Source organism: Phodopus roborovskii, unplaced genomic scaffold, assembly GCF_943737965.1.
Source record: "Phodopus roborovskii unplaced genomic scaffold, PHOROB, whole genome shotgun sequence".
Classification (NCBI taxonomy): Eukaryota; Metazoa; Chordata; class Mammalia; order Rodentia; family Cricetidae; genus Phodopus; species Phodopus roborovskii.
Window position 1 is genome coordinate 4,959,254 of NW_026126417.1, and position 14,575 is coordinate 4,973,828.

The 14,575-nt window shown below is 37.0% G+C and overlaps 1 protein-coding gene across 1 annotated transcript in view; it reads right to left on the reverse strand.

The window, feature by feature from the left end:
* Positions 1-5,058: 5,058 nt before the first annotated feature.
* Positions 5,059-14,575, reverse strand: part of Slc5a12 (solute carrier family 5 member 12) — a 42,675-nt gene continuing 33,158 nt past the window's right edge. Inside the window, exons 11-15 of the mRNA XM_051183760.1 lie at positions 12,311-12,397; positions 9,308-9,474; positions 8,661-8,764; positions 7,210-7,337; positions 5,059-5,208 (exon numbers count right to left, since the gene is read on the reverse strand). Coding sequence (XP_051039717.1) covers positions 5,059-5,208; positions 7,210-7,337; positions 8,661-8,764; positions 9,308-9,474; positions 12,311-12,397 — 636 coding nt within the window. The remainder of the gene's footprint in view (positions 5,209-7,209; positions 7,338-8,660; positions 8,765-9,307; positions 9,475-12,310; positions 12,398-14,575) is intronic.

Consider the following 14,575-nt stretch of genomic DNA (forward strand, 5'->3'; position numbering starts at 1 on the left):
CCAGCACTCGGGAGACAGAGGCTAACAGATATCTTGTGATTTCAAAGTAAACCCGGTATGCAGAGTGATAAGAGTTACACAGAGAAACCCTGACTCAAAAAATAAAAAGTAAAAAGTAAAAGAAACAGAGTAATAATAAAGCCACGTAAAAATGAAAAGCTCAGAGAGAATCTGTGTACTGTATGGCATTATATTGTCTTTATATCGTTTGACTGCTGAGGAAACAACTGTTAAAGGAAATACTGCTGGATTAATTCAATTTATATATTTTAAAAATGCTTTGACTCCAAAATTTAAGTCTAAGAACAAGTTACTGGGGAAAAGGATTTCTATTTTTGTTTCCACAGAAAATGAAAAGCTGTGGATTCCTTTCAGACTAATATGGTTTGATCAAGCCAGATCCCCTGAAACAGAGTTCCTGGTGATCCAACATTCAAAACAGTTTGAACAAGGCAGCCGTGCAGACTACAGCCAGGATATCTGCTGCTTCTTAGGATCCCCATGACAGCGCCCCCTATCAGCAGGAAGTAGTTTGGAAAGAACGACGCCCAAATCCCAAAATATTATTTATAAATGTTTATTTTCATTTAAATGGACTTGGTTATATATGGGTAATGATCACAGCCAATTCTTTTTAAAGGTAAAAAGGGAATTATGATATAGATATGAATACTTTGTTTTGGAATGGATTTTCCTTTATTGATACAATTTAAGGTCAATTTTGTGATATGTATATTTCTCTTATTTAGGTATTGTGTTTATATAGCTCATTTAGAAATGTAATGTGTAATTTAGTACAGATTATAGATATTACCTATGATAGTCAAAGCTTAGAATTAAGTTAGTTAGGTTTCTCAAGATATATAGAGATGTATTTGAGATAGGAATTCTTCAAACCTTTCAAAGACCTACAGAATATGGCATTTACAATGGTTTAGGGTTTTTCTTGACAGTGAGACATAAATGCTCATGGTAACACCACTTGAGTCAGAAAGGAAAATGGACATTGAAGAAACTCGTTATGAAGTTTACTTTCAATATGGCAAGACTAGCCATTTGGACAAGATACTGCTCTTGTCTGGACTGTTTGACGTTATGCTGTATAAACTGGACATGCAGGACCCACATAAAAGTGATTGCTGATTCAAGATGGACATTGCTATAGAATTCCTGCTTCATGGAAGAGTCTGCCAGACAGTCTGCAGGACACAGAGGAAAGTGATTGACAAACTGCCAATACAAGAAGACAGTTTAAAGTTTCCTGCTTTGCTGAAGAGTCTTCCAGACATACTATGACCTATGGGCTGAAGATGGAAGATTACAAAAGAACTTCGGGTGGCCAGGCAGTGAGATATCTCAGTCATTTCTAGAGTGTATATATTATCCTTCTGTGGTCTTTGATGGAGTTGAAGACAGATATGTTTATAGTTTTCCTTAGTTAGGTTTAAAGATAAGTTACATAGATGTTAGACATAAAAATATAGGATAGAAGATAGAATAGTTTCTTTTAATCTTGCTAAATGTTAATGAACTAAATATTGTTAACTGTGATTCTTACTTGATAACTGTTGTGATATATATATATTTCTGTGTTAAGGTTAAAACCCTTCTTTTTATTTTAGACAGAAAAGAGGAGATGATGGGAGATGTCATTCTGTATATGTTTCTCATACTGGTTAATGAATAAAGCACTGTTGGCCAATAGGAAAGCAAGATAGGCGGGACTAGGAGATAAGGAGGAAAGAGGAAGTACTAAGGAGGAGCCAAGATGGAGAGTCGGGAGAAAGCAGAATGCCGGCTGGCTCCCCGGTAAGAGAAATACATAGATCAGCAGAAATGGGTTAATACTTAAGACAGAGCTAGCCGATAAGAAACTAGTACCGGGCCAATAGAATTATATCTAATACAGAGTCTCTGTGTGTTAATTGGGGCTGGCACGGAGCAGGACAAGGCCAGCGGTGGCGGGGCGGAAAAACCATACTCCTTACAAATATAAAAACATCTCATTAAATTTCCCATTGATAAGCAGAAGAACTATTATCATTGCACATTTTTCTTCTGTAAGACAAGGCATGTCTTTTATACTTTGTAATGGAAACCTGAAACTCCCAGTGATGGTTATATTTCCACTAAGTAGCCACATATTAGTAAATGTAAATCTATTCTGAAAACTTCTGATAATTCAAACACCAAAACACTATTCTATCGTAAATACACTTATGTATTCACATTTGCACATTTTTATTGACTTGTTCGGGAGTTTTAATTGTAACATTCAATCTTCCAAATAACTACAAATAAAAATAACCCAAGTGTTTTTAAGTCAATCAAAAGTTACAATTAATTTTGAAGGCTCTAATATTTCAATAGGCACTCTTGGGTACCCAATGAATTACAGTAATTTGAAATGGATCAAGTTACAATGTTTTTTAGTATTAGGCAAGGTAGTTAAATCCTTATTAAATCTTCTTTACAATATTTAGATTATAAGCACATGGAATCTGTAAATATACAAATGAACACAGTAAAAATTTCTATAATATTTTTAAAAAGTTCATTGCTAACAGAACAGGTGATAGAAAACATATTTTTTTTCTGATGTGTCTATTTTTTATATTCTCAGATCATAATACCATGAAAACATTTCAATAATACTCACTTATAAATACTCTTGAAAGTATCACAGCTTATGAGGGCTTATTCTATTCCTACTGAAAGTTTGTTACCCTTTATCATCACAAAGACTTAAATTACTCAGAAAATGTTGTTAGAATTTTAAAAAATAAAATCCTACTTTCCTATTACTATTTTAAGATTCACCCTTGCTTCCGTGTGCTGAGTTATTATCTTAGCTTGAGGTATTTGCTCCTAGCTGCCATTTAGAAATGTAAGGATTAATGAAACACAACAGAGTATTTTGTTCTCAGTGGTGAACTTGTGGGTCTTAATGATGAGATCTTTCTTCTTTAGGGATGTAAGAATTTTAATAATGTTTTCTAAATAACATTAAGAAAATAGTGTTTGGGATTCAGAACATTATTTTTTATTTGTAATTATGCTTCACTCATTAGTTGTGTTTTTTTTTTCCACAGCACCCCAATAATGCATGTACTAAGTCAATGTCTTCAAAGAGAAATAGTGAAACAAACATTTAAAATGAATATCATTTTCTTCTTACACTGCACAGTGGCATTACTCATCTCTGATTGGGTCAGTCACTGGGTTAAGTCCTCACAATAATTCTATTAAGTAAAAATAGTCTCTATTAATTTAATTGATAAATAAAATAATATTTTTAAAAGTCTTTTCCCCAAATGACCATGATAGTTTGTCAGAACTCATGTCTGAGTCTAAGTCACTTGACTTAGATACCTTGTGTTAGCCAAAAAACTACACATTTTGCTCCAAATCATAACACAGGGAATGTCAGCCATATAAATGAGTTTGATGAGATCAAGTGAAAGTGACATTCTCATTCTCACCAATGTCTGAAATTATACATATTACACATAAGAGGCATGGAGTCTAGCACTGTTCCCACTTCTCATCACTCACAACACAATGGGTTGAGAAGTCTCTGAACATTATAAGACAAAACAGCCCTGAGTTCAACCAATTCCAGCAAATGTGTCCCTGTAACACCACTCTGAGCTGCCATTTCTAGAGTAGGAGATGGCAGGGTAGGAATGCTGGGACTAGCTGAGCCTATTGACTGTGCACATTGTCATTTTCCTCCACTTTACCACACAATTAATATGATTCCCAACCCTGTGTGATATGTTTACTTCTTCAGATTTCTTCCTGCTCTGTACATGAAGGCTTATTTTATTGAATGAGTAAAAGGGAACCTCTACTCAGAGTTCAAAAAGGTCTTTATATTTTCTCTACTTGTGCCTTATAGTTGTACAAAAAGGAGATTACACCATTTCTGTAATAAAATGTTTGTAGGTCATTTTCAATTGAGTGCTTTTGCTAATACTCTAAGAAAAATATAGACTGAAAAAGAACAAAAAATCTTTTAAATATAACTCTAAGGAAAGTGTTGATTGATGAGGTAGCCTTAGGACTACCTAAGGCTGTGTGTGGCTATGTGTACATGAATGTGAATACCAATGGAGATCACAAAAAGGTACCAGATTCTCTAGAGGTGGATTTACAGACAGCTGTAAGCTACTTGAGTTGACCACAAGTCCTCTGAAAGGTCAAGTAGTTCTTGACAGACATGAAGAAGAAACACTTTCTCAACAGTGCAGGGTAAATAGTGTATTCAGATGTGATTTACCCAACTGGGAAAACTGATTTTTCTCCTCATTTATTTAGTATAATTATCTTTAAATTTTAGCTATAATAGCTTTAGCAGCAGGAATCACTGCAGGAGTATATAAAGGAGGCAGTGTGAGAGTACTATTAGAAGTTAATTGTTCTAGCTGCAGCCACATGGAAAGCATGGGTAAGTTCGCCTATCTACAAACATGTAAGACATGAGGTTAGAGATGATGTCAACCCTGTTTTGTCAGCTCTGTCAAAGAAGCATTGAATAGAGATTGCCCTGTCTCTTTAGTCTCTATCTGCACTAGGTTATTTTGATGATTAAAACTTTAAAATGTCGACTAGGATCAATAGTTAGGCAGGTGTTTTGTAGGCATAAGGTCCTGTACTTAATTCTCAGCACCAAAGCAAAACATAAAACCTACAAACAAACAACAACCCCTAAGATTTAATCTGATAGGAAGCAAAAAGATGTTGACTGCTTGCATAATGATAAAACTCAGTCCTGATTTAGTTATGTAGCATCAGGCACTTCTGGCCTTGGCTGTTTTTTCTCACCTGAATTTGAGGATTTCCAAAGAATATCCCAAGAAACAGTCTTATCATTTCTATAAATAAATAAAAAGAGGTATTGGACATCTTTGTTTTCTGAAAAGAATCTGCACATGATTCTATAAGAGGAAAAATGGAGTATTGTGTATGTGAGAGTGTGTGTGTGTGTTGGAGAGAGAGAGAGAGAGAGAGAGAGAGAGAGAGAGAGAGAGAGTATTATCAGTTGCATATATTGTCCTAGAAATGAGTAGTCTTCTGCTCACTGTTGCTGTAATTTTTGTCTTTAGAGTTGTAGCCTGGAATCTGGGCCAGGCTTTCTTGCTTGAGTCCATTCTGTAGGGCAGACTCAGCCCCCTGTTTCCAGGCACTGTCATTGTCAAGGTAATCCTGAGGAATGTGGAAAGACACATTTTAAAAGCCAGTCTTGACAGGTTATGTAACTACTGCACATTTTTGAAGGATGACCAAGATAGCTTTTCATACATTTCTACTTTCCTTCAACATCTTCATAATCCTTCCACTGCTCAAAACATACAACAGCACACTATGCCTCCCTCCTGAAGAGAGTCAGTATAGTCTAGCTCTTCTGCAGTCCCTTAGCTTGCTCCATTTTCAGTCAGTGCAATTTACTTAGAGCCCAAGCTACTTATTGTGGGTCCTGACTGATGCGAATGCAACTCTTAAAAGTCTCTATTGGTCCAACATAAATGTACTTCAGGAGGATAAAGAGGCTAATAAAGTTGGTTTTATTTTGCTGTTTCTTTGACTGTAATATACCACCAACATTTATAGCTATTGTGCTTTGAATATGAAATGTTTCTCACTTTCACTTCAGTTGGTGATGCTGTGAGGAAGATTGTGACTCTTTAGGAGGTGAGGCCCAATTGAAAGAAATAAGACACTGGAGGCTTTTCCCATGGGCATTATTTCTCTCTGATCCCTACCTACATTCCCTTTCTGTTTCACCCCCAGTGGGAAGTGAGCAGCCTCCTCCTTCACATGTTCCCATTAGCCTCCTAATATGTTCAAATGCATGCTACTAAACAATAATGGATGAACCCTTTGAAACTGAGAGGCAAAACCAAACCAAATCAAACCAAACAACTACAAAATCCCAAAACTCCTCCTTTGAGGCATCCTAACAGGAATATTTGTAAGAGGTAATAGACAAAAATGACTAATATAATATCCTCGAGAATTAGAAAGTTATGTCTGTGTCATCCTGTATATTCTCCCTTAGTTCTCATGTAATAAAAGTTAAACAAAAGGAAAATGGGACTTGGAACCAGCAGTAGACCCAAGGTTGTGTGACTCTCAAACTCATCATCTCAACTATCATATTTCTCTGTGTCTTCTATTATGTATTCTTTCAAGCTGTTGACATTTACTGCTTTCCATACGTACAACCCTTTCTCTCAGAATTGTTGCTAGGGAAAGAAAAGGCACTCCCAGAGTTAGATGGGAACTCCTAGTGGTAGGGTTCAGGAAGGGTATTCTTCCCCCTGAGCCAATGCCTGTTTTAAGAAACATATGTATTTATTCCTACCCTGACTCAATCTTCCTAGTCCCACATGCTTTCTTCTCCTCCCCCTCTCTTTCTCCTACTTCTCTCTCCATTCACTGCCCCCCCACTACCCCTGGAATAGAAGACAGGAGAGAGAGAGAGAGAACATAAAAGTTGGTTTGAAGAGAAAACTGAACCTAAAGAAAGGTCTAGAGACCTACAAGACTGCTGCTGCCAACTAACAATTTGAGCAACCTTGGAAAGGCTATCATAAATGCCCTTCCCAGATAGTGAGATCAACAACTAACTTATCCATGGAGCCCTCATGTAATACCTGTTGGAAACAAAAGCAAACACCCATACCTAAACACTGAGTCGAACTAGAATCCAGATGCAGAGGGAGAGGATAAGACCAGGTTGCAGAAACACATAGAGACAGCTGACCTGAACAAGGAGGAGCTAACGGGCCCCCAGCGTGATAGGTGGGAAACCCCGGCATGGGATTGACTCAGGCCCCCCTGAATATGGATGGGTCTTAGCCAGAACAACTGAACAGTCTAAGGGACCTCAGACAGTGGAACCAGGATGCATCCCTGGTGCACAAAAGGACCTTGAGGACACATCCCCCTAGAGACAGGAGAGAAGTCCTTATGCCCACTTCAAATGACCTGACCCTGACAGATCTACGTGATCCCACCTGGATGGCATTGGCCTACAAGTGGAATTGGTGTGGGGGATGGGAGGGGAGGTGGTCAGGGTGCATGTGAGGGGGCAGAGAGGGTAAGAGGGAGGGAGAGAGGATGGGAGGGAGGAAAGGAGATGGAACTGGGATCGACATGTAAAATAATAAATTAAAAAAGAAAGAAGCATATGTATCTACTCACCTGCTCTGTTTCCTGGTCATGCTGAACTCCACACCAGCACAGAGTTTTGTATTTCTTAGACCAAAAGCAAAATAAATTGCAAACTGGTCTTATTAAAAGTGGGTCAATATCTTTGCCGTTTTGCCTGCCTGTTAAGAAAAAGAAGATGTATTAAATGGCTTCAGCCCTCCAGGCCTTCCATTTCAGTACAAGCATATCAACTTGAGGATGGGTTCTTTCTTAACAAAGCCTGAAAACAAGCTTCAGAGGTGAATCTATAGAAATTGTTATAATGGTGAAAGAGTTGCAAGCTAGCAGTTATAAATTCACAAGTTGTCAAGAAAGTTCAGGACTATAGTTAAATAGTAATAACATATCATTTGAAAATTTGACTCTAGTAGTAAATTTTCAGACCAGTTCAAGAAACAAGAGAAAGTATGTTTCTTTCTTCTTCAGATTCTGTCAGCCTGATGTTATATCTGACAAAAGTGTTCTGCCTGTCCAATATTTTGAGGTTCACATAACATGTCTCATAGTATTATGCCAGTCAGTTTGTACCTTCTACTGAGTAGGTACATTTGACTCATGTTATTGATAAGGAACTTTATATTAATTATTAAATAATGCAGAAAGGAAGTGGCTACCTGTGATCTGAAAGCTGTTAGTACATTTGTCTTAATGAGAGGGGGTGGGGCAAACCTCAGAAAATCATGTCAAAGGATTTAATTTAAAACCAACCCATAGAATTTATCGGCACTAATGTCTATATATCATGTCCCTGCATTCCCACAGAGACCAGAAAAAGGCATCAGAGCTCCTGGAACTGAAGTTATAGACAGTTGAGAACTATGATATGGGTGCTGGGAATTGAACTTGGGTCCTCTGGGAGAGCAACGTTTTCTTTTAACCACTGCATGTATCTCTCCAGCCCCCACTATTACTACTTTTATTGCAACTTTGGTTCCCCTTCTTCTGAACAGAAGTAATTTTGTACTAAGGTACTGACGCTATGAGAACAGCATAACAAATGCAACCCCTGCTTTTCCCCATTGTAGTCACCATGCATAATGCATAAGCTTCAAAGCCCTACAATGAAACCCTGAATACAAGATAGGATTGTGTTGGGAGTCAGGTGAAATACACTGAGTATTTAGTCTTCCTTCATAATTGATGTTATAAAGAATTTCGTATACCCAGGTATGATTGTGAAGTCATAGTTCATAATATCTTACCTATTTTCTGATTGTTAAGCAGACAGACAGACACCCACACCCCCCCACACACACACACATACACTCCGGGTGGGGGGACAGACAGCAACAGAGGTATCAACTTAGAATCTTAGAGACAGTCTGTGTATCTCTTTGAGAAGAGGACTTTTTGTGGTGGATTCAGAAACAAATTGGTGAAGCTGCCATGTAGTCTACATCTGAATGAAATAAACCCCAAAGAGAGAACTCCAGATAACCCACCTGTCACGAAGCTGATGATTAATCCAGCAACTGTGCATCCCAGAAAGCCCAAAGCACTATAGTAAAGGTAGGACAGTGAGTACCATGTATCAGCTAGGGCAGGTCTGAGGAGAAACACAGCACATGTTATCAACTCTGTGCATCACTTAGAACAAAGGGCTTATGACTTAGGACACGATCACTTTATGTTCACTCTAAGTTCTGGCGATGTCTTCCATTCCTTTTCAATTATTTACTACTCAATTGTTCATTAACTCCAGAATTACTCGGGGGAAATGTGGCAGACACTTGTCTATGTGTATGAACTGACAGAAAAACTCCAAAGGGACTTTTAAGTACTATTCATGGAATAGGAGCTAAAGTTTATTGACTACACAGAGACAATGCAACATTCATATACTTTACACTAACACCATGACCCTTGATCTGTTCTACAACCCTCCACTATACTGTTTTCACTCTTGTTTACCTCAATACATAGAAATAACCAAATGAAAAACTCTTTATAGCCAGCCTTGCTCAGTACCCTTCATTGCCAAACATATCTAGATGAGCAAGAGCTAGTTCATCAAACTATCTCTGAGAGGTCTTTCCTCTTATTTACTGAACTACTTTGAGACTTAGTACAATTTTTAAAGTTAACATACCTGTCAGAAAGCTGTGGACCTACTGTTGTTGTTATATTTGTTTGGACACACTTCTCTGTTGATAGAGGTAAAGGTAATGTCTTGGACTCTGGTGCAGGGTAAATGAAAGCCCCTATGGCAACCCAAAATGACAATGTGATTCCAGTAAGGAGGCCTCCTAGTGCACCCTTGGAGAAAAATTAAACATATTAAGAAATTAGACAAATCTTTTTTGTTGGTGTTTTTGCAAAACTATTGATATAAAATATAATGCACATGAATTGAAAACAGCTCAAGCTGTCTTCATTTTAACTATCAGAAAGCAGATTTATTTACTTATTTATTCACTTATCTTCAGTGCCGGGTATGAATTCTAAGGTTTTATACATGCCAGGCCAGTTCTCCACCACTGAGTCATGACCTCCAGTCCCATGAAGGGAATTTTAAGTAAGAATAAATTGTGCCTTGAATGAATTTTCCTGCCTTTGATTTGTTCCCTGCTTTTATTAGAAAAGTTAGTGAAACTTCAATGATCAATAAAAGAGTTTCATAAGCTATGGAAATCCTTAGACAATGTAGTCATTTTTTATTGACAGACACTGTAAAGAAAGTCTGGCTTAGAAGAGTTTCTTAATCTACAAGTTTTGAGTTTGCTTGTTTGATTGATTAATTCCTTGATTCTAAACTTAAGTAAATGTATTTTTATTGTCCCCACCACTTAAAGATTGTGTTTCATAGTAAACAGTTGAAAATGATGACTAATTTCTTCTGTAAACAGGTAGAACAATTCTCACAAAGACTGGGATTACAGGAAAACACTCTGTAGTTGTTTCTGTTCACCCCTATAGAGCTGAAACTTCAGTAGAAGAAAACAGATGGTTGAAGTTCCTATTATGCATAAATGAGTCCTCTGTAAGGGCCTAGAATGATTTCTGCATTATTATTTGGTGAAACTGAACCAACATATCCAATTGATTATTTGTGCTTTGGCTCACACAAGAGGTCTGCAGACTTCTGTAAACAGCCGCGTATATGTTTTAGGCTTTGTTATTTATGAAGTATCTGTCACAGCTATTAATCTCTTCCATTATACCCCGAAAGAATCATGGACATGACCTAACAAAAGAGGCTGCTCCAGTGAGATATTGTTGATGGACATTGAAATTCAATATTAACATGTAATGGAATATAATTATTTTTACTTTCTTACATACATTTTTATATGGCAGGTCACACCCCAAAACAGGAGGCAGCTATGTTTATAGTAATCAAAATTTCCTGATCAAAATTTAACTGTAAAAGACAGCTGGAGGGTCAACCTAGGTAGCCACCTAGACAGCCATGCTGAAGCCGACTATGAAGCTGCTATCCCAGTCCCTGGGAGGAGGATTAATGGTGGAGTAGTTAAGATCAGTGAACATGGAAGAGGTGGCACGGTTGTATGATGCTTAACCATCCCCTATCCAGAAATAAGTGGTTTTCTTGAATAACCAGAAGTATTAGGACATACTAACACAAATTATCTCTTTTTCATTACTTCTTTTATGTTTTGTAATTATGATTTAATTACAATAGTCTGCCTTCCCTTGATCCCCCTCCTTGATCTCTTTCAAATGTATAGCCTCTTTTTTATTAATTGATGCTGCATATCCATATATGCTAGTGTATATATGTACATATATGTATATTCCTAAATATAACCTGCTCAATATGTATATTGTTACTTGTATGTATATGTTTTCAGATATTTGATATTTGATGCAATTGGTGTGCTTTTTCCTGGGGATGGCTATTTCTCCCACTTCACTAGTTGAGGCCTTGTGATCCTTTTCCTGTCCACATTGGCATGCCTGTTATTGTCCTCATGGTATGCATTCTACTAAGAACTACATACACACTGCACAGATACACTCTTTTGACTGTTCCGTTTAAGTGACCTAATGACTATATTTTCATAACAGCAAATATTTCCACAGAAGTGATTTTGGCTGTGTTCTTCTAATAAGACTGCAGAAGAATTTTTTTTTTTTACAAATGTCCAAATACTATATTTCCAAGGTCACTACCTGTTGTAATTTGAGTGACTATGATCCCATAGGACCTGGCACTATTGGGAGGTATGGCCTTATTGGAGTTGGTGTGACCTTATTAGAAAAAGGAGTCTTTGAGAACCTTGAGGTCATAGATGCTCAATCCATGACCCATGTGGCAGTCTCTTCCTGCTGCCTGTGGACTGAGATGTAGAACTCTCAGCTACCTCTCCAGGACCACATCTGTCTGCAAGCTGCCATGCTTCCTGACACAAAGATAATAGATTAAACCTCTGAACTGTAAGCCAGCCCCAATTAAATGTTTCTCTTTATAAGAATTGCTGTAGTCCTGGTGTCTCTTCACAGCAATAGTAACTAAGATATTGCCTAATCAAGCAGGAGCTATCTAGAATAGTATCAACAACACCAGATAACTGTATAGATTTAACCAGCTAGACACAAAACTCAGGATTTATATTTAAATGCAGGACTGTTAGAGTCTCTACAACTGTGTAAGTGTGTAGAGAACAATTATAATGACAGTTTTGTTGGACTGCGAAAATTATATTCTAAGTGGTTTAAAATAGTTGCTGCTCTTAACAAATTTTTATCTGACCTATATACAGCATGTAGTCTACCTGTATTTATCTAAAGTCTTGCCATTAGCAAAGGAAATACCAGATGTGTAACATCTCTGGCTTGTCATTTCTATGGATTAATCATTCAGCATATGATCATTCAAGGCATCTCTTCCCTTATTTGCCTTTTGTTTCTAAACAGGTTTTAGCATAGTCTTATATAGGTGGGCCTGGGTCCCATCTAATTCTATGCCTGTGTATATGAATATGTTTGTAAAATAAAAATACAGGCAACATGAATTCTTTGGATTTTTCCCATCAAAAACAAGCAGCCTACACAAGCAGAGGGAAAAAGAGAAAGAAAATGAAGAGACTTATTTGTACTGGGCTTATGAAGAGAACTACGTAATCCTTACCTTCCAGTTCACAAAAGGGAACACGATACCTAGATTGAATAAACCCAGCATTGGTCCCCCACACATGCCAAGGATGCTGAGGGCAGCCTGTAGGAAAAAGCATACCAGATAAGCCTGAAAAATCTGCTGCCTCTATACTCTGTAGTTTACCCAGAAGCTATCATCCATTTCTTGAACCTTGGATGAACTTGACCCCCATTCTTTAAACATGTACTTTTCTTACAACAAGGGAATAATATATAGATATAGATCCCATACAAACACACACATAGATAATAGATATATACAGCTAAATGTTCATATGTGTATGCATATGTTCAGAAAATATCAATAAAGGTAACTTGCATTTGTTGGAGTCACTTTAACTTGTTATAAAGCCAAAATGTTTTTGTTTTTTTTTTCTTTTTACTTCCTTAACATACACAAGGCCCTAGGCCTAATTCCCAGAACCATACAAGTTATTTTATTTGTTGGTTAAGGTATTTACTAAATCAATGCATCTATAACTTATTTTCACATACTACATGACTCCTCAACTACTTTAACTTGGTTTGAAATTTTATGTCATTTTAATAATAATGATTATCTGGATCCCAAACTCTACCACCCCACCCATCTCACTTGTGAGACACTAAGAATTCTTCAGTATTTGGAACCTCTTGAAAGGCCATCAGACCTTTTTATTTCTCTTTACATTTGTGGCACCATCCCTTTTGGATATTGGGAAATCTTGAGTAAAACATTTCAATATCTCTCATCCTATAAATGATTAATTCAAATGAACTGGCTTAAAGTCTATATAATACCTATAGTATACACATAAGTGAAGACAGGTTTTCTTAAGCCTCTGTAGCTATGTACATATACGTGTATGAGTAACAAGACAAAATAGCAATTTGGCAAGAAAAAGTGTTCTTTCAGCATGAAGAATATTTGAGATCTTCAAAGAACTGGGAAATTCAAATTCACTGAAATGTGTAAATGAGAGCATACACACACATGTACATACAACACACTTAAAACTACTTCTTCTGCAGCACTTTCTACATCTGTAAAAGTACCATGGGGGTATTATAAGGGGGGCCAAGCTTTGGAATGTTCCCAGGATCTTACACAAGTTTGTTTGTCAGGTGCCACCCATGTGTCAGTCAGCTAAGGATATCTGCTTATTCACTCCAGTCTCATTTAACCCTCACACTCGTTCAGTTCAGTAACAGTAATCAAAATCTGCAGGAAAGAAATTTGGCACTAACAAAAATATATTCTAGTCTATTTTCTTTTAGAAAGTAGGCAGATGTTAGATAGATAGATAGATAGATAGATAGATAGAGAGTCCAGATTTGTCTGTCTTTAAAATTTTATATTTTCTTTCCCCAAAGCAGTCTTTTAAACATATCAAGGATGCTAGCCATGAGGTGGCAGCACATGCTTTAATCTCAGCACTCAGGAGGCAGAGGCAGGCTGTACTGTCTGAGTTCTAGACCTGTCTGCTACACAGAGTGACTTCCAGGACAGCCAAGGTTATACAGACAAACCCTGTCTTGAAAAATGAAAAATAAAAATAAATAAATAAATAAAAACAGACAGACAAACAAAAAACAAGAATGCAAACTACCATAATGCCCTACTGATTTTACTTAAAGAAAGAAATGGTTTTGAAAGAATCTATCTTTAATAATTAGGCTATTTGAATTCTCACTAAAACCTGCCATTTTCAACTAGGATTTGATGAACTCTCTATTGTAATCGTGCAATTTTTACTTTCTTCTTGCTATACAAATACATACAAGGTCAAGGGATCTTATCATTATTTTCAGCCATAATATAAATCCTTTATCCAGAAATATGAAACTGCAACATATCATTATGATTGTATGTGCTTTGGGTAAAGCAACACTCCTAGACCCATAGGGAGTGGCACTAGTAGGAAATATGTCCTTGTTGGTGTAGGTGTGGCTTTGTTGGAAGTGATATGTCACTAGGGTAGGGCTTTGAGGATACAGAAGCTCAAGCTATGCACAATATGGCATTCTCTCTTCCTCCTATCTGTGGATAAAGATATTGAACCCTAGGCTCCTTCTCCACCACTATGTTTGCATGCATGCTCCCATGATTCCCATAAACCAAGCCCAATTAAATGTTTTACATTATTAAGAGTTGCCATGGTCATAGTTTCTCTTCACAGCAATAAAACCCTAACTAAAACAGATTGCCTTACCAGATTCATTTTCAAAGAATTCAATCCCTATAATATCTTTGATGCAT